The 21,858-nt window shown below is 36.7% G+C and overlaps 1 protein-coding gene across 1 annotated transcript in view; it reads right to left on the reverse strand.

Annotated features, from left to right (window-relative positions):
* LOC113238328 (odorant receptor 4-like) overlaps positions 1-21,132 on the reverse strand; it is a 52,753-nt gene extending 31,621 nt beyond the window's left edge. The window contains exons 1-8 of the mRNA XM_026475166.1: positions 20,856-21,132; positions 18,826-19,042; positions 17,861-17,957; positions 16,609-16,710; positions 14,305-14,393; positions 13,317-13,383; positions 12,823-12,864; positions 7,333-7,363 (exon numbers count right to left, since the gene is read on the reverse strand). Coding sequence (XP_026330951.1) covers positions 7,333-7,363; positions 12,823-12,864; positions 13,317-13,383; positions 14,305-14,393; positions 16,609-16,710; positions 17,861-17,957; positions 18,826-19,042; positions 20,856-21,132 — 922 coding nt within the window. The remainder of the gene's footprint in view (positions 1-7,332; positions 7,364-12,822; positions 12,865-13,316; positions 13,384-14,304; positions 14,394-16,608; positions 16,711-17,860; positions 17,958-18,825; positions 19,043-20,855) is intronic.
* Between the last annotated feature and the right edge of the window lie 726 nt (positions 21,133-21,858).

Genomic DNA, 21,858 nt, shown 5'->3' on the forward strand with positions numbered 1-21,858 from the left:
GGAAGTGGTCCACAAACTGCAACGTTTAATATGCGTTACCCTTTTCGAAATAGTCGCAAACTCTACAATTGCGTAGATACTTACAGTTTTAAGGCCCGTTGCATAACTTTCGCCGGCTCACAGTTATTGCTGCAAAATATTGCAGGGAATGTTGAATTTATGTTCGCAACACACTCCTGAACGACGGTTCTCTCATTTTACAACTCCCGCGCGAGAAGATTTATGTTCTCGTTAAATAAAATACAATTTCATCTTTCGTATTTCCCTTCGCAAGGTTGAATTAGAAAAATCTACATAAATATACGAATATTTTCGTCTGCACGCATTTTTAAAATGACACTTATTACGTTTATAAGACAAGATACAGTCGTAGACTGCATGTAGGCGTGAGTTATGAAATATGGGCTCAATTTCAGCCGATACGTTGCTTTTTTCATCACGGCGTGGTTCCCGCGTACGTGTTATATATTTTCGATGTGTCTCGAATTATTAACATTTTATATTAATACAGTCAAGTTAGGTAAGTAACTTTGTAAACTTCTCTCAATAAGACGACGAATTAGAAAGAAAAACACTGTATCAGAAAATTGCAACTAAGGCAAGTCACCAGATGAGAAGCGAGAAAAACTGTATTACTAGATAGTTTATGGTTTAGGTATTTACGATTAAAAAGCGGTCTTACAAGAAACATGCGATATACCTAAGGATATTGTCTATAGAATATCTCTGTTACACGATAGATAAATACTGAAATCAAGTTAAAATAAAAGTCTAAAATGAATTAATTAAGAATAAAATATCGTCTAACTTTGCACACAATTTTTATATGGAGATATTTATCATTAATAACTACAGAGAACCTGCTAAATTTTGGTTTTCAACTGAAGCCCTGTAGTTATTAAATCGACTCATCCGAAAAACAGAGTCCGATGTGATTCTAAAACGACAAGAAATTAAGCACGTTTCGAGAATAATTTCGTTGTTCAAACTAAGGCCTATGTAAAGGTGTTTTGAGAATTTATATATATCTTATTTCGTTTCGGAAATATAAAATCGAACAACGGTCGATCTGACATCCACAAGGAAAAAGAACGAAAGAAATGTACTGTGTAATCCTAAGAACAAGCAGCCTTGCACTTAGATCTTTGTTCTACGGACGAGTCGAAATTTTATCACAAAGATCTGAGTGGCACTGCTACTGCCTTACTTAGCTGCTTGGCGGCAGAAATAATTAAAGTGGCAGTCCCAAGGTGCTCTACTGCTGCTAAAATTCGCTCTGCAAATTTATACCGCCAATCCACCAACATCCGTTCTTTCTATATGAGCATCTATCGAACCTTCCCTTTTTATCCTAGTAACTATTATCGCCTTTATGACATTCGCCGCACATATATAAATATGTGCATTTCATCTCAAATAATGAATATCCTGTCGCAAATTCCTCAAAACTGTTCTCACAAATAAAACAATTAACAGTCATAATTTCACGGTACAAAAATTTTCACGGAATTCACCCTGGAATTCTTTGACAAATATACATATTTCTCTTATTATATTTAAACAGGTGGTTATATAATTATATAACTCTGTTTTTAATATAAAACCTTTCCTGGAAATTATCAGCGAAGGAATGAGCCCTTTTAAATTGAAGACATCTAAAGCTCACACACGGAGGTGGATTGAAAATAATCCAAGTAGAAAATTAATCCTTGATTACGTCCCCCTCCTGGAATTGGAGGGTGCGACATGGAATTAGAGAAAATTTTAAAGAATGCGTATTCCATACAAATAACTAAATTGGGTCCTTTTTCTATTTCTATTAATTATTATTACTGCCAAGCGATATCAAACTGCGGATGACATATCGAAATTGCCTGTTCGTTTCCCTGAAAACTAACGAATCTGTAACAGAAGAACTGAAATTTCGAAAAACAAAGAAATCAGAAAGAAAATATAAATTTGCAGACAACAACACCTTCCTTCCTTGATCACAATCTAAGGAATTCCCAATACTATAAATATGTAACATTGCACTGAAATTCACTCCGAGACACTTACTATCTTGAGTGTTTTGGGTAGAGAACCATTTTAGAAATGTTTGCATCTCAAACTGGTTCTACCACGGGACCTTACCACGTAGCGTCCATAGAGCTAACCATCGGGACACTGATGTCGTCCAAATATGATAACTAAAGATTAATTTTAAACGTGTAGTATGTCGATAGTATAATATACATTATATTGAACAGCTTTAAAATCTGTACAAAGCACAAGTTGGATCGTGAATGAAGTACTGCTGCCACCTTTGGGACGGCTCTACCCATTGCCAGTTAGCTGCATTTTACTCGGTGGAGCGAGAAGCAAAGAGATTTATTAACAACAATTCTCTTGTGGAGTCGAAGCTACAAAATCTCGACTATCGCAGAAAAGTAACCTGCTTGTCGGTTTTCTATTGGATACATTTCGGGGAGTGTGGATTACTATCCACACTCCCCGAAATGTATCCAATAGAACTTTTCAATTTAGTTCCACCCTCACCGTTCCTCCTTCGGTCGACTAGAAGGTCCGGAACACTCCATCCTTATGTTGATGATATACCACCAATTCATACTAAGCGCTTTGCTTCCTCCTTTCTGATGCGTGCGACAAAGTAATGGAATATTCTACCGTGTTTCCCGAAACGTACAATTTGAGGCTATTCAAGGCTAGAGTGAATAGGCATTTTTTAGGCAAACGCGTTCCATCTTCGGTCACATTGTCGCTTAGCATCAGGTGAGATCTGCCGTCACGGCTGTCATACGTTGGAACTATAACGTTGTTTCAACTTTTACAGTTAGAAGTTTCAGTCTCATTTTTAGAGCAGGAGACTTTTTTTATGATCTCAAGCGACGCCACGAACAAGTCATGCGCTTAGTGATAAGCGAAACGCCTACCCATGACAGTTGCAGTGCCAGACAGAGCTTTAAATCGCAGCGATCTGAGAGCCACTGAGCCCGTTGGATAAATTTTATCCCAAGTGCCTGTAATTTCACCAACACCCTTACATTTCAAAACCGGATCGCAGTAATACTCACATTACTGCTTGACGGCAGAAATAGATAAGATGGCGGCAGTATTTCCCTGGACGAACTCTTTCACAAGGAGCTCTATTACCTCTACAACTACGAGTGCGTTTGTATATTGTATAATAAAATTTCAATGTCTATTCCAGTAATGTAAAATATCGGTTTTGAGAAGACGTTTAGTGAGAACGGAATATTCCACCTTGTACCTAAAATTCCCTTTGGGTTTTCAACTGTAAGACCTTAACATAAATAATGCTGAATAACTGTATAAAGTAAAAGGAACTAAATGTTCCTAGAAAGTTTCTCTATCCCCTTAATATAAGTTTATTGAAGATAAACAATTCCGTAAATGTTACTACACATGACTTGCTTTACTTATTTCATTCTAATAAAGTCAGAATAAAAATATTTGGAATAGAAAGAAAGCAGCTTATATTCAGCTTAAATGATTTCCAAGCCAGACAATAAATATGACGTGTGCAAAAGATCCAAAAGGTTACAGCAAATAATATAATATCTTGATTAAAATTTTTACAATCTGTCCGCATATGTACGGGAATCATAGTGAATTTCACAGATCACTGATTGAACTCACGTCGAAACGAAATATCAATAGTGTCACGTGGCGATTTATATTTTCGTTGAGGGATCCCTCACTACATACGACCATTTTTTGATGACTCTTGACAAATAATCTTTGATTCAAATTAAATACAAAGTATTTCCATTGGTAACTCACGGTCTCGTTGTCAGATTCTTCCTCTTCTTCTTATTTAAGTGCTTTGTCGGTGGAGTAATCTCTAATCAATGTTTAGTATCCTAACTTCAGGTTCCACATTCAACACGACATTACATTTTCCCTTTTTGATCTAAATAACTTCGTCTACGTATTTTTGTTGTTAAAAACAATAAGTGCGCATGTGAATTCCACCTCACCGGATCGAAAGTGACTATGACGTCGACGATGGAGCACGCATACCTAAATAATTAATGCCTCTTCACTATCGCCTTAAAAAAGTCCAAGTTATAACGTTCAGGGAACAAGTCTGTGTATGCAGGTAATTCTACTCCATAGCCGTTCGCCATTTGAATGTGGAAGGGAAACAAAATCATTGGAATATCTACAACATAGGGCCAGTAGAAATATTTGTATTGCCTACATTTATTTCTCTCGTGAGTTTGGGTGTAATTTATGGTTGTCTATGGCTCCCGCGACACAGGGTTTCTCTAGTGCGGGGCTATGTTGAGTGTGTGCTTTATTATTATTAGCCATTTACCAGCCTACGTCTAGTCCCCAATGATGGTATATCTACAACATAGGAGTAGAACCCCAGCGTACGTCTGGTTCCCCGATGATGGAACGGGACAGGAGGAATTACATCGTGCATTTCCCTCGTACGCTCTCCGTGATAAATCCTGTAGAATACCGATAAGCAGGCAACTTTACGGCGGTGTTCAAGGCTTCGCAACTTAACTTCTACTAATTCTGAGTCACTTATAAGCCTCTTGACACGCTTTTCAACTGAATCCAAGGTGGCGAGTTGGTAATGAGCAGAACCACCGCATAGGTGGCAGCAGTACGCCTTACACGAACAGACTTATGCTTGGTACAGCTGAAGCAACTGTCGCTGTGTCTATCCCTATCTATCGATCCGAGAGATAGGGAGTTCCGGGAGATTACGAGTTCGCCGGTAAGACCAAGGTAAAATTATAAGAATAATTGAAATGTTGGTGATTTGATGACAAAATATTCTTTTAAATTTTATACCTATTAATAGGATATATATGACCAAGAGTCAGAGGTCACGTTTAAGTGGTTTTAGTATTAGAGATCAATTTCGCGCTTGGACAAGTTTAATGTAAAGTTAAGTGCCGAGGGGAGACACCAAACGAAAGCCGAGCTTGTGCTAACAAATGTTATTGAATTCTTTGACGTCACATTGTTGGAATCCTGATCGAAAATTTAAACTACCCTTGTATTCTCCTTGCACCCTATTCAGCTACAGAAGGATAATTACTGTCGTTAAAATTACTAGCGTATAAATAACTTTATGTCTCCGCGTTAGAAGAATAACCTCAAATCGACACGACATAGCTTACAAATTGGACAAAAAAAGTTATTTGCAAAATTCGATTCTGATGTCACGCCTAAGTTGTTATTACATATGGATCAGTGCCTGTACAATGAGATTACAGTGTCTGTTCAACTTTGAACATCATACATTTAACAATAAAATACAAGATCGTAACATACATTTGAACTGTCACAAGAAATGGCCTCATCATCAGGCAACAAGTGCAACATAGTGATATAATCTTAGAATAATAACGCACAGAAACCTAGTCCGCACACGCTAAGTGAGGCAAATTGAAGCACGCCCAATGGGCCTACACGAGCGGGCGGGCCTTCGAACAGATCAAGAATTTTAGCCAAAAATGACGAAATGTGCTGTAAATGAGTGTATAAATGCGTCAGACAAACATAAAATAGATACTAACATCACATTCCACAAGGAAGTAACGCGTTTCAACTTGTATTTTTATATAAATATTCACTAAAACCGAAAATTAACCTACTACTAAAACTAGCCAACATGAATTTGATTTTTGCCTCACTTGTGACAGTTCGTTTGATATGAAACTATCATTCTGTGCGTTATTATTCTAAGGATATAATACACTACTTAACAGAAAAGAGCTTTGTCGGCAACCAACACACATAGCACACTGAGAAAAACCTATCATTATGTATTTATTATTCATAAAATTGTATAAATAGTAATAAGATTTGTAAATATACTCAGTTATCCACTACCATCTGATTTTAACTCATCAAATTCAACATCCAGCTTAGTACTACCCGCTATTCTTCTCACTATGGCCAAGACACCTTTAGCCATCAGTAGATCGGTCTTGTGAGTCTGCTTGACCGGCAGTGAGACTACCATTCCAGTACACATTGCACGACGTGTACTTCCTTACCTCCTTCCAACCTTCCATTTGTCACCTTAGGTCTCATGGTGACAGACTCCCCATTCATATCTTGCATATATATTTCTCCGTCTATATATTTATGGTTAGGTTAGAATACACACCGTTAGGTTGTAGGGATACACTATTAGATAAATTCTTTGGAACGACTCTTGAAGTCTCACTGCTAGGGATAATAGGGTAGTTTATATTTTTATCTTAACTTTACCATAATTTCATGCACAGCAGGCGGTTGGTATTTGCTGCACACAATACCACACACTACATTGTCAGACAAGCACTACCACCACATTAATACCTCACCGCACGCTGTTCAGTGTTAGTTATCGCTAGCGACCGCGTAAACTGTTTGTATACAAAATGTTATTTCTTCTGAACAGGAGTAGCACCAGCTGAGACACATCCTTTTGTCTCCTGTTAATATGATAATCCTAATTTCTAATTCCAAAAATATCTACTTAGTATCATCAGTGTAGTTTTTCTTTTAAGTTTTTTCGTAATTTTATTTTGTTCATTATGGAGGCAATAAAGATAGATTTTATTATTTTATTATTCTTGTAATCGCTACAGGTGTAAAGTAATTTACATGGTCGGTAGCGAGTAGACACCTGTCACAGTAAACTCATGATAGAGGTGCAGGTCCATTTCCGTCAAAACGCAACACTAACGGCCGTAACTTACGAATATCAATACAATAACCACGATCCAACTATAAGCATATGTGTACAATAAGTTGCAAAGTTTGTAAGGAATAATATTACCGACTTTGAATTCACATGTAGCTCACGTCGCAACAAACAACTGGTGCTTCCAAAGCCAAGGTAGGAATTGTTCAGAAATAGTCCTTATAACAAAGCTGTTAAAATATATAATAAAATTCCATTAAATATTAAAAACGAACAAGGTAATAAGTCTTTGTCAGTTAATTTAAAATATTTCCTAAATGAAAAATGTTATTATTCTTTAACGATTTTCTTAATGATAAAGATATAAATTGAAATTACCCATGATAAACATAATTTTCTTTTTTTTTTCTTTTTATTTTTACTTGTACTTAATTAACTTTTAATTATTTATAGCTATTTTTAAACCATATATAATTTAATATAATTCATTGGTTATTGTTATATTGTAATAATTAATTTGCACGTAACCTCTCTCAATTAAATGCAATTAAATGTAGTAAATTGCAATGCCCACCAGGGTTCATGTATTATTACTATGACAGAACATGAACCCTGTATTCAGTTTACGATCAATTTAGCACAAAGTGTACGTGTTAAATTAAATAAATAAGACGAATATAGCTGTAACAAGAACAGTATGTACCTCAAGGCATTCCTATGATTCACCTCGTATTTTTTTATATTTCCCTCAAAATTCGATGCCGTGCATCGGCATTTACTTGGGAAGGCACAAATATTTCAAATAGTGAATGACCTAAAGACCTAAAGATAAACTGCAAAAGTAAAGACTTTTGCAGGTTGTCTTGATGGTTACCTATCAATAGTCCGAAATGACACTTTTCAGAAATAACGTTTAGTCGAATTTTAATAACCTCGAAAGTAATTTTGAGACAAAAATGTTTTTTCTTTTAAACCTAACTTAACCTAATCTAACCGAACCTAATCGTGTCTTTGCGATAAACATTCAACATATCCTGAAAGAACAACTGTTTTATTATAATTCAGTTTTCGGTGTAAAGAAAATTCGAACAATAAATATTTCGAGTTTGTGATGGGTTACCCGTCTTGATCCTTTTGAAATTAATATTGTAAATGAGAAATATATACAAATGTAATTTATTCAATTATGACTTTTTTAAAGTTCGTGAAATTAAGGGTCGTATTCTAGAACTCTACTCGATTTTCAAGTCAGGACTTGTGTATGATTCAAAGCACTAGAAATCATACTCAAGTCCTTGCCATTAGGGTCGTATTTCCAGTGCTTGAAATCATACTCAAATCCTGACTTGAGCATTGAGTACAGTTCTAGAATACGACCCTAAATCTGTTTGCCAAGTTTTATTTATATCGGATACTGGAATATTCCTTTCATTCATCCATCCATCCATCCACCCTTAGAGGTGGAATATTTTCTTCAAATTGAAATGGAACTAATACTGAGGTACCCTCTTTCCAACAAAAAAGAATCATCTAAATCGGTTCACAAATTCCGGAGTAATCACGTAATATACACAAAAAAGAATACAATCAAATTGAGAACCTTCATCTTTTTTGAGTTAATTAAAAAGAACAACTCCTAGAGTTTCTTACTCATTCTTCTCAGGGAAATCTCTCTTACGAATGAGCAAGAAATAAATATTTATTTGAGTTTGAGTTTGAAGAATGAAAATGACCCTGTATAAGTAGTCCTTTTATACGAAACTCTGATTGGAGAGCGAGCGTTCTGCGAGCGTTCTCTTCCATCCTGAGGACCAGGGAAAATCCAACCTTATAATTATTGTCATGTGTGCATGTGTGCATGTATACATGTACAGTGTTATTTGCAAACAAACAATATCACAGGACTGTATTACTGACATCATATACAACAATTTTTCTTCCATGATTTTTTACAAAACAACGAATTTGTCAAAGATAATCTTTTCAGTTTTTGTTGTGCTATCTGACACTTTTTTAGTCTGTATTTGGTAATACAGATTATATTGATTAGGCTAATGCGGGTTGTGACACGTGGTGGACCATGGCCCAAACCCACTCCTTGAAACTCAGCAATGTAACGTAAATGGGTCGTGTGGTAAAATGGCGTAGCTTCATACCAAAGTTTCCTAAAGTGGAAGCGTGAAACTTTGGCAATAATAAATAAACAAATTTATATCTTCTCATACTTTGTATGTTTAGTTCCAAGTTCAAACCAAGTTGTATGTAAATCGTTGGTAGATCCAACAAAACTGTACCTCTATCGTGAGTTTGCAATGTTAAAGCACAGTCTAACCAGTTTCTACAGTCAGCCAACGGACACGTCTAGACAGAGCAATCGTGCGGGGTGCAAGACGAGGGAGGGGCGGGTGCGAGCCCGAGCTGCTATACACTCGCTCGGGACACGTATGACTGTTGTAGTGATTTGGTGAGTAGAAAAAGGTACATACTACATGTTACATATTTCTAAATCCTAGATCCGAGGAGGTGATGTTTATGAATATCATAATTAAATTTATCAAGTACTTCATACTATAATATATAAACAAAGTAGCTAATAAATGCTTATTATTATTTTCAGATGCAAGCCTTGGATTGAAACATGTGAAAGACCCATTAATCGGAACAACTTTGAAAAAATTTAGTGAGAGAGTGTTTTATTTAAAATAAAACGATTAAGCAAAAAAAATATTTTTTTACGTATCCTTACTACTGCAAATACTATAAAACGGCTTGTGAGTAAACTTTTTTTATTATTAAATAAGGACGTAGTAGTAGAACACTCACACAACAAACTAAATAAAAAAACACACGGTGACAACCATGCATTATGCCGTAATGTCTAGACGAAAGCAGTATTTCGCGCGACTTCAAAGACTGTAAAGTGGGACATCTCCTACTGTATCTTCTTTACACTGTGGTTAAAGTCACTGACAAAATATTTGTACGGTGAATTGCATAGCGCGACACTAATTCCATAGTATACTAAAACTAGTACAACTTCCATTTGTTCGGCGCGTTCATGTCTCCACTTTCCTCGGAGCGTAGGGTTGTCACATCATTATTTTAGTTTTACCTGCAGGTTGTAAACATAATTTGACAAAAATACGTTGTTCATGACTGTATTCTCTTGCTATATTGAAATCATCATCAACACACATCCCACTGCTGGGCACGGGTCTCCTCTCAGGGAAGGGTTTAGGCCATACTCTACCACACTGGCCCAATGCGGTTTGGGGATTTTACGCGTTTTCCGAGGGTTGTGAACCTTCTTTGACGTGCAAGTTTCATTACGATGTTTTCCGTCACCGAAAAGCTCATGGTACATTTCGCATATAAATTCCTGGAAACTTAGAAGTGCGACCCCAGATTCGAAACCACGGCCTGTACTTGAATCTCCATTAGGCTACCTTGGCTTATGGCTTTAGTCACGAGTGATTTATTTTAATAAGTGTTTTAATACAATACATGCAATATACAATGGACTACATATGGACCACACCAAACAGACCACAATGGCAAAAGGTGTTTGTAATTTTTTTATTTTGGGTGTTTATGATTTCTTACGATCCCAATAGGTATCTAATTAAATCATAATAATAACGTACAAACTCATAGCCCCGCACTCAGTGTTGGGCGTTAATCAATTAAATTTCAATCAGAAATTCAGTCAGATTAAAAAATCAATTCAATTGAAATCAATTGCAATTAAAATCAATTGCGATGTGTCGCAATTGATTTCAATTGAATTGATTTCAATTGCAATTAATTTTTTTAGTTGTTCTAAGAAACAATTAAGACCGGAAGTACCAAATTAAAGTGTCATTACGAATATGGGATAGGGGGTGGGTTAGGAGGTAGGATAGGGGGGGGGGGGGGGGGGGTGGGGGGGGGGGTTGGGGGTCGGTTAGGGGGCGAATTAGGGGGTGGGTTAGGGGTGGTTTAGTAATTTCTAGAAAAACATCATAATTCAAAATTAAATCACGTAATAAAGCTGACGAGCAATCAAAATTATACATCTTACAAAAATATTTCTCTCGAAACACGAGCTTCTGCTTTAACAGTTTTTTCATTTTAGTATTGACGCTAAAATTTCTTTCTAGAAAAAACTATCTCCTTCAAAATAAGACCAATTTTTTTTTTAAATCTATTTTTCTCGAAACACTTTCTGACTTAGCGCGTTTTTCACGGAGCTTACGCCAATGCTTACGTTATACATTTACGACATAAGTAATATAACTTTTGCAATTAACGCTTATCTAATGGGTTACAAATCGCTAGTGGCCGCGTAAAGTATTTGTGTAGACAATTTTAGTTCTTCTAATGACTGCTAGGAGCACTGCACATTTTGCCGTACAAAATCGTAAATTATCAGAAAATGAATTTCACAATGACTAGCGATTCACAACACATAGATAACTATACCAGTTATAGGCAGAAATAATCCAAGAAAGTTATCATTTTCATTGACATCATTGCATTAATCAATGCTACAATATTAGCTTTATATCAGTGGCTAAAAGATAAGATTTTCCTTTTAATGCTTACTCAGTGTATACAATAAGGATATAAGTAATTATGCGTTTCAATGCAATCGCACAAATATCGATTTGAGATTTGCTAAACTTATTATGATACTGCGCAGGCACAGCATTGTCTTTCATAAATGTCACGCAATCACAAAGAATTCGGAACGGCTTTCTGTGCAAAATCATTTAAAATTACACTTGTATAAATAAAAATCGGGCAATCAGGACAATTAGCTATCGCTTTCAGGATACCTTTTCTTTTCTTTTTTTTGTTTTTCTTTGTATGTATCTGCGTACACGCCCGAGGCGCTACATAATCTGCAATAATCGCACTTCAGATTAACCTCCTCAGTTATGATATTGCCTCTACACAAATTAACAACTCTGCCGCCAAGCAGTACTATGAGCAGTGTTACGGATTTGAAGGGTAAGGGTGCTAGTGAAATTATAGGCACATGGATCTTGTCAACTTATGTCTCTGGGTGACAGGCGCAAAGGCCGTGTACCTCAGATCTTAGTGATTTAAAGCTCTAAGTGGCACTGAAACTGTTATAGGCAGGTGTGTGTCGCTTGCTACCTGGCCCACGAGATGTGTGTCCCGTTATATTATGAAAAAAAAAAAACTATTTTGTCAGATGTAAGTTATTACGAACAAACCACCGTTTGAGGCCCTTTGTAGGTCCCATTTTCGGACAGCCGTGACCTGGTAAAGAACTCCTAGTTACATTTCCTATGTGTAACAATCGCAAAAACCTAAGAACTCGATATTTGCTCCATATTTGGTGATAGATAGCAGTCTATACATGCATATATGTTTGTCTGTTGTAAACTCCAAGCTCGCGGCTTGAAACGATGAAACGGAAAACTTTGATCAAAAACCACACGAGCGGAGAAACGCTCTAACTCAAGAAAATGTTCGGCGAACTTTCATGGATTTCATCGAATATGCATCCACCACGTTTCAAACCAAACACGCGAGACTCATGTTTGAATAGCGATACTTATGCGGTGGTTTCTCATTGATTTTATTCAGAATGTTTGTTTCAACGAACAGTTATGACTGAGATCTCAATTATCGTGCGATTTCTTGATAAAATCTTTTGTGCTGAACAGACAACTTTTTAATTAAAACCTTCACGGGAGAGAAGTGATAAATATGGCGCTATGAAAAAACTATAACACTGTATACGTTTTCTTTTTCTGTGAAACATAAGACATCTAATAATAAATAATCTACTCGACGCTATCTTGTCACGTTTCACTAATATGGTCTACGTGCCACTGGCGTAGTAACCGTTATGCTTACAAAAAACTGCGTCTACATGCGCTTGATATCAAAAACTTGACTAGACTAGCGTAGCAAATAAAGTGTAGCGAAAAAGGATCCAAAACTATGTTGAAATTCATGATTTTGTGAGAATAGATTTATATTTTCTTGTGCATTAAAATGAATACATATGTACGAGCATAAACAACGACAATAACAAGGGAATTCAAGATCTAGAAAGCCTTATTATAAACACCAGTTTTACATATTCTCAAAATGCTGCAGTTATAGGTTTCTCTTTATCGAACTGTTTTTAGCAGAGTGAAGTAAGACATAGCCGTGTTCATTATCTGTAAAAAAAACTTATTATTTTCCTCCAACATTTTCTGTAGCAACTTATAGTAGGCATATTGCCAAAATATAGTATAGAATTTAATAAGCCTATATAATCTAAGGAAAAAAACATCGCTTATTTGAGACCTTAATTTATTTAGTAGCAATAGAGTGTCTCCTCAAGTTCGTCCAGTGAAGTAGCCGTCACATTACCTATCTCTGCCGCCACGCAGTAATGTGAGTATCATTACGTTCCGACTTTGAAGAGTGCTGGTGAAATTACTACTTGTCAACTTACGTCGCAGGATGATGGACGTTGTGGCAGTGTCCTTCAGATCTTTGCGATTTAAATCTCTGAATGGCACTGTAACTGCAATGGATTCCTGTTGCCTAATACCAGTCACACGACTTGTTTGTTCCGTCTCTAGGTATCATGAAAAAATAACTCAAAAATTAGAAAACTGCATACCTTAGTAAAAGCTGTCAAATTTACTTCAGCAAAACCGTAAGCTGTCAGCTTGCAAGATTTTTGAGCCCTGTAAAAGGAAACAAAACATTATATAGGCTGTTTTTTTTAATAGGACAGTATGGGGAAATCCGAAACCGTAGAAGTTACAAGGAAACTGTCTTAGGAACCATTAAGTATTTATTTGTAAAAACAATTTTGGCATATAAATGAATAAACTTGATCAAAATTTTTTTAGTTCTAATCGACACTATGCATACTTTAATAACAAAGGGTTGCAAAAGTAACAAAAACCAAATTAATTTAATTATAATGATGCTAGTAGCAATAGCGCTCCTTGTGAGAGAGTTCGTCCAGAGAAGTACTGTCACCTTACCTATTTCTGCCGCCAAGCAGTAATGTCCCCACTATTGTGTTCCAGTTAGAAATGGTAAGGGTACTGGTGAAATTACAGGCACATGGGACTTGTCAATTTATGTCTCAGAGTGACGGGCGCAGTGGCAGTGCCCCTCAGATCTTTACGATTTAAAGCTCTGAGTGGCACTGCAGCTGTTATGGACAGGCGTGTAGCTTACCATCAGGCGCACGACTTGTTCGTCCCGTCACTTGATATTACAAAAAAAATGCTACATAAACTTGGAGGTAAAAGATATATTTAGTTTCTCAAGTTCATATTTCAAAGCACCCCGTCTCTAAGCTCAGTATCGGACTTCCAATTCCAAATCTCACTATCCACTGTAATCTTCAGCCAGTTACTCAAGACCGCGTCTAGGCTATCCTGCCATTACAACAGCATCGTGCTGTAAGGGAATTGAGGAATATTTCAATTTATCTCCCAGTTAGGAGTCAATGATGCACGCGGGACCTCAATTCCGTGTCAACAACAAGAGTCTTGGTGTAACAAGTGACAACAAGAGTTACAGTATAATCCAACTTCAAAAAAGACTTTTGCGTGTCTCATATTATAATAATATCATAAGTTCGTCTTTACCTCATCATTATAATGTAGAGTTCTTTAGAGTGCTGAATACTAGTCAAATTCCATTTACTTTCATATACGGCATTGCTTACTTCTGCACTCTGAAAAATAAAATGAAAATGGCGTAATCGGTCGTATTAGTTCTATTTCGACTCGTCCGAAGAACAGAGTCCGATGTGATTATACAGCGAAAAGAGAATGAGTACGTCACGAGAACAATTTCGTTATTGAAACTAAGGCCTATGTAAAGATATATAGGCCTATGGAAATACAAAATCTAACAACGGTCGATCTGACATCCACAGCGAAGATGAACGAACGAAATGTACTATGTTCTGAGAACAAGTAATCTTGCACATAGATCTTTGTTCTACGGATGAGTCGATTTTTTTTTTATATATTAAGAAAACCAACGGCGTTACATAAAGTATTTTACATTGTATATAGGCTAAGAATAAAGCTAATGACGGGTTTCCCTTGTTTACATATCATTATTATAATATTAAACAAATGTTATCGGTAAGTAGGCACATTTAACATTAGTAATAAATAATTATACTAGTTTTAGATGCCGAAATCACAAAATCACTCGTTGTTTAAAGATAAATAGTCCCAGTAATGGGATGTTAATGTAAACAACTCGTCGTTACGCTAAAAAGAAACTACTAAAAACAGTGACTTTTTTAAATCAGCTATTGGCTTTCGTACCATCACCAGAATGATGAAATGAAGTTGCTAGTGTATTCTATTCTATTACCTTTCTTCATGCAAGAAACCACCAAGGATGGATAGAAGCATTTCTACATTACTTAAAATATTGTGAATAGTTTTAAGATGCAATGTACCATGCGATATGTAAGTTCGTAATTTATGAAATATTGTGTCTTTATATGAGTCCTAAGTATAAGGCCCAAACTAACAATTTGATCATTTTCACTTCTTTGTGGGAAATGCTTCATTTTTTAAATTGTTAGTTAACTAACAATTTGATCATGTTCACTTTTTTTGGGGTTGTTCTATTGCTCCTCCGCATAACATTCTCTACGGAATAAATCTGTGATACTAATGAGATTATTATTATTTCTTTAATGGCGGCCACTAGGCTTGGGCCAGTGTCAGTTTTGTAAGAATAATATAAAAATTATAGCGATTGTCGCCCGTGTCAGTAATCCAATAATCCTAGCGTAATTTATTTAATCCTACCAATCTCAAACCCTCTTTCGACATTCAGGTATGTCATATATTTGAATCTGTGTCTCGAATACCGTTTCATGACAATTTTCTCTATCATGTTTCAAAGTCTTTTATGCTACAAAGTGAATTCTTTAATTATTTAACAAATTGACAACGATGACGTTTGATTTAAAGAAAGGTAATCGCGCACGACCCTTCCTACGTGGTTTGCTAACGAAAACGAGCAATGTGGTGGTATATTTCAAAACATTCGGATGGTTATAAATACCCTTCGAACTACGCCCACTACTTACGACGACCCACCCTACTTATGCTTGGAAGAGAAGTTCGAACAAGATAGGAGCACCCCCTAAAACACCGTTCCGCCATTGTACAGAAGTGAGAGAATTTGCTCTCGGAAGTGAAATGCAGGCGAGAAACTATTTTATATCAAAGACGAAATGGGAGTTTGTTTGACCCGCCGTCTCGGACGACTGCGTTATTTGATCAGCACAGACAGCGGACACCTATATGTTCGGCACCAGAACCAGCTGCTTCCTGCTCCTCTAATTCCTGGTAAATAGTCAAATATTTGAATCTGTATATTCTGTATCCAGCATACTGTTAGTTAGAAATAGAAATAATTCATTCCTAGAATAATCAACACAGTGCATATGCATTTTATACTAATAATACAGATAATAATTACAATAACAAAGATTTGGAACTAAATACATCTTGCCGTCCACTAACTAAGGATAAATGGTCAAATATCCGATTTAAATAGCAAAAGATAGAGCACAAATTTATCTTTTAATCAGTAGTGAGTACTAAAAGAACCGACCTCAAAAGTCATTCGTCCCCTAGTTTGCCGGCCTTAGAGGAATATTTTCTTAGAAGGATAGCGACGTCCCGTGTATTTTGTGACTCAGTGTTTTTGATTAAAGAGACCTATCAATACTTGTGATTCATTATCGTACCTTCAAAAAAGCTAATTGAATACAGCCTGTAGAAGCTGGGGTCGTAAAGTTGATATAGGTTATTTAAGCCGAAATTTTAAAGCCATAAATTTTAATTTGTTGTGAAATTAAAAAACTACTTCAAACTCTTATTACTAAAATAACACTTGAGTTTGATACTTACAGACTGCTCTATCAGGTCTCCAAACAAGCACAAAAAGAATATTTGAAAGAAGCAGATGCCCAGAAAAGTCACGAAGGACACCACGTACATTCCATCAATCTCCTGAATAAAAAAAATATTTGTCATTTGAAAAACATTTATGAAAGACATTTCGGGATTGAAAGGGACATAACAGTATCGATTTTAAACTTTGAAAATGTATTTACAATTATGTTTATTTAAATGTCATCGTCTCTACTTGGTGAGGGGTCTGTTGTGGGGGTCTACGACGCGAATGCGAATGCCAATTGCGCGAACGACGATAGTGCGAAGACGATTGCGCGATAGTTCATTTTCGCGAATGGCCATTTGCGCAAAAGCTTAAATGCGCGATAGTTCACTTGCGCGAATGGCCAGTTGCGCGAAAGCTTAAATGCGCGATAGTTCATTTGTGCGAATGGTCAGTTTCGCGAAAGTTTGAATATGCGATAGTTCATTTGCGCGAAAGACGATAGCACGAAGACAACTTAACATGAACGAGTACGCTCAGAAGAGCGAGGTCGTTCCAACGTAGACCCTATCTTTGCTCCAGGGCTAGGTAGGGGTCAAAAACAAGTTCATTTACTTTACTATGAAAAGCATTGGTAGTAGAGAGCTGTTGCTTCTCAATTTAACTCGACCAACTGAGTTGTTGCAGCGAAATGTCCAGAAGATTTTAATTTCTATGTTACGTAGATTTGCGACTGTTTAGTAGCAATATCTGTTTAGTGGCACTTCACACGGCTATTCGTATTGGTGTATTTGATATATTTGGCAAATAGTCACCATGTGTAGATAACATGCGTGACGAAGTATTTGCCTTGTTTGCCTATTCGACAAATAGACCAAACTCGATGACGAGTTTCTCGACGCACATCACAAGAGCCAAATACGCAAGTATACCGTCCACACTATGGTCATATTCAGTCATATTTGTCAGTGTCGGCATGTTTGTCTGTAGATTAAATATTTTTCCAAGTACATCAGACACCTAACAGCGAATACAAGTAATCATATGAAGTGCCGCCATAAGAGCGAACGGAAAAATTTCGTGACGAAAGCTGCATGTCAAAAGGCATGAACCCTTGGAAAACGTGTGAAATTCCCAACCCGCATCGGGCTAGCGTGCAGGACTATGCCATTATAAATCCTCTCTTTACGATACCCGTACTCGTCAAGCGGACATAAAGAAGGGGATATAATGATAAGTAATGATGATTATTGTTAGTCCTACCGTAACAGTAAACCCAGTCAGACAAATCAGAAACGAACTGCACAGGAAGTTAAAGAGGGTCGTTTTGGAGTTGATCTTTTCCACTAAACCCACAGCTCTGAAAATAATTATCAATCAAGTTATGAACCATACAGTTAACAAAAACTTGTAACAATTGACACCGTGTGTATAGGAAATGAAACTATTTGCTACGTACTCAGTAAACATCGTTAAGAAGGGATTATTTTTATCAAAATTAAATAATGACATCATTCGGCGTGACTTTTTCTATTATCAGTCAACCGAACAATGAAAGTAGATTGTTTTCTTTTAGTGATCTTGACGAAGATTAATAAGGACAGCGTTATTCTTATTATTGTTTTTTGAAATCCTTTTCTATATAAAAATCCCATAAGGCTGCGTACAGAACTGGCGAATGCACCGCGAACGCGTTGCATGTGCGATGCGCGCGCGCTGCTCGCATACTGCACGCGCGCTGCACGCGTGCTGCATGCATGAAATTAAATACAAGTTAATATAATTTATTATGGTGGCGATCGAGTGGCGCGCGAATGGCAAGCGAACAGATCGCACAACGTAATCCACGTGTGCAGCTCGCGAATAGGCGTATTTGCGGCGCATTCGCCAAATCTGTACGCACCCTTAATAATATCGTAGGATACCATGCGACAAGATGGACGGATGACTAGAGAAAAGTGACCAGCAGCGGCTGAACTCGGGCGGCACAGGACCGGGAGTATTGACGTGCTCAATAACAGGCTTAGAAAATAAAATTAAAAAAATAAAATTCCTTTATTTCAAACAACTTCCATAATCTTTTAGTAAAAAGAGCTTATAAATTAGTCTTATTACATTTTTTTTTTATCAATCACATCACCTTCCTCACGATGCAGTGCCATATGGGAAAGGTAATCCTACCAGATGCGTCTAAGCTGACGATATGAGTAGTGGTTGACAATACTTACTTAATAATATCCTGATGCCACGTAACAAGTTTGGCTATTTTCAAAGTTAACGCCTCGTCCACTTCTCTTCCAAAACCCTCCCTTCCATCGTAAGGTAAAGATTCAGGAATACTACCTTGTATCTCCTGTTGCAACAACTTGAATTGCACGTGGATAAATGTGCAACAGATGTAGTATAGCGCGTCCGCACCAAAGACGTAAAGGACAGTTAATATTACTGGAAAATAATTGACAATTAAGTCTAATATAGTCTGAATAACCTAACTTAGGCCTTGCTGTTTGATTCTGTCCTTTTACAAGGATAAATCGAACAAAGGCATTATGTTTGTGCACAGTAAGGATTAGAGACGAATATATACATTATAGAAAAGAAAATTTGACAGCATCTGATGACCTACACCGCGCTCTGGTAAGAATAGAACTACGGTGTGACGATGTGACCTCCTTATATCGTCATCCCACCTTTTTATGACCTTTTCTCCGGTTCCTGGCCACTCGTTTAAAGATGAAGAAATGTTTATAAAATCGGATTTATTTCCTCCTCTAGACCTTTAAACTTACTAAGCAAGATGTATCGAGGCTGCGGAGGCTACTACTCTCCTAGCTACATTACAATCCTACAGAACATTCCAAGCGGTACCAGCAGCGGTACACGCTTTTCAGCGGTACCTCCGTGGGTACTAAATCTTACACTAAATCCGATCCTACTGTGACTTCATTCTTTTGAAATTGAACTTGAGATTTTGCCGTCGTCATACCTTTTCTGAATGTACTATGGACTGCATCTATGTTAATTGTCAAGAGCCTGAGTACGACTCTTACAAAACCCTCTTTATGAAAATGTGTTACCACTATGAAGATATACGTTAGGCGGTAAGTTAGTCGCATTATACCTGAAGAGGGTTGATAAAATACCACCGTTTATTATAAACAACTTTAAAGCTCAATTTACAATAAAAAACAATTTTAGTAACCATAGCATAATGAACGTTTTGACAACTGTGTAGCGTACAAACTACAACATAAACTAAACATATAATAAGAGCAAGTAGCTTCGGGCAACTTCGCTCGGAGCGTAGGGTTGCAAACATTAGGAGAAGCAGGCAGCTAATCGTCCCATATGGAGATCTTTTGTGACAAACAAATCAACACAATTTGAGACCCATCGACGAATTGAGCTAGACGTAAGACGTGACGAGCTAACAACTCGACCACTGGCAGCGATCAACTACTGGTACGTTCACGGTGTGCTCACGTGATCCCTGTGCGCAGAGGTTTTTACTAATAAGATTGGATACGTGAGCTACGTGAAAGCTCACGAGACGGCGCTGAAGCTATTGCCGTAGCCGAAAATAGGAGAATGTATATGTATATTTTAACAGCACTTCTAGGTGCTATATTGAAATAATATTTATTAAACGCACTTGGTATTTACTTATTTACGTTTTTGTACTAGCATCGCGGATTGGTATCTAAATGTATGGCACGTAGGACAACCTGCGCTATGCAACGCGAGTGTACCGCGAGATCATGCGAATGTGTGCGTTCGTACTAGGCGCGCAGCGGGCGTGCACACATACAAACCGCTGCTAAGTTTGCACGGAATTACCATATCTTATAGTATAAAACGGCCATTCTCGGACTAGTGTTCACTACCAAAGTTCCGTAGCAATTTTTATTGTTGAAATATTGGTTTTTTTGTAGTGCAATATTGTTTAATATTCGAGTATTGTATCGTGGAAATATATTATTTAGTAATTAAATGATAATATACTTGAATATTTAAATAATAAAAATTGCCATGCAAATTAGGTAGTGAACACTAGACCGAGAATGAACGAAAATAAACAAAAAAAATAGATACGAACCAAAAAACAGGTCCAGCGTTTTGCGGAGAATTTCCGCGATGTATCGTATCCAGTTCGTGCGTTACACAATGACAAATTTCATTATACAATTTCGTTACAAAATTCACTTCTATTGCGTAGTCCACCCTGACAGTGCGAAAAAAATCAGCGGTTCTCACTTACCAGTCCAAATCTGCTTGATGAGAATAATTGGCCAATAATTGATACTGTACGCATCAAACGGATACACAGCATAAAAAGGCAACAACAAAACAATATCATTTGATGTAAAATATATATACGCTGTCAAAGAAAGTGGCATTAACGGAAACACGATTATTAATACCCAATTACAATAATTCTGCACTTTCAGGACTAAATGCAAAAATTTTATAGATTCCTTTATGTTTTCATTAACGTGATCTTTCAAATTAGATCTTGTTTCAAGATCTCTCAACATGAACACTATTTCGTCTATATATTTATGGTGAACAACAGACGATACGGACTTTGCATAGCTTAACATACCCATAATAATACAACTAATAGCATAAATCACTAACGTCACGTCTTCTCCCGTGTATAGTCCACGTATAAAAAAATAAGTAGCGCCAAACAAATCATAAATGGAAATAAAAAAATTAAAATAAAAAATAATTCTTGCCCGTTTTAAATTGAAATTCTTGCGATTGTTTAGATGCATGCCTGTCATACGAAATATATAATCAATTTTGCGCAACGACTCGTCGAATAGTAACATTGTTTAATTTGCTTCTCAAAATTAAAAAAAAAACCCCGATCTTATTTGGGCCTTATTACAGAAGTGTTTTATTTATTTTTATATCATTTATACACCCTAACGACTAATGCAGATATAAGTTATTATGACTGATATTAGTGATGTGATGCATTAAACTATAGCCAATGTGTATGGTATCGCTTTTTATAAACAGAGAAGCGATCCAGAGACCGGCAACCTTTGGCAGTAGTTACTATACGAATTTTCTGTTACATTTAATACCCGCATTATATATCAGCATTACAATCAGGGCCTCGAGAACATAACCATCGTAGGCGTTTAAACTCGCGGTAAATTCAACACCAAATGCTGACAATCGTCTTCATAAAGTCACAAACTCATTTAAGGGGCAATATATACGTTTCTATGATAAGATTCCGGTTTATA

Source organism: Hyposmocoma kahamanoa, unplaced genomic scaffold (assembly GCF_003589595.1).
Source record: "Hyposmocoma kahamanoa isolate Upper Pololo Valley unplaced genomic scaffold, ASM358959v1 95, whole genome shotgun sequence".
NCBI lineage: Eukaryota > Metazoa > Arthropoda > Insecta > Lepidoptera > Cosmopterigidae > Hyposmocoma > Hyposmocoma kahamanoa.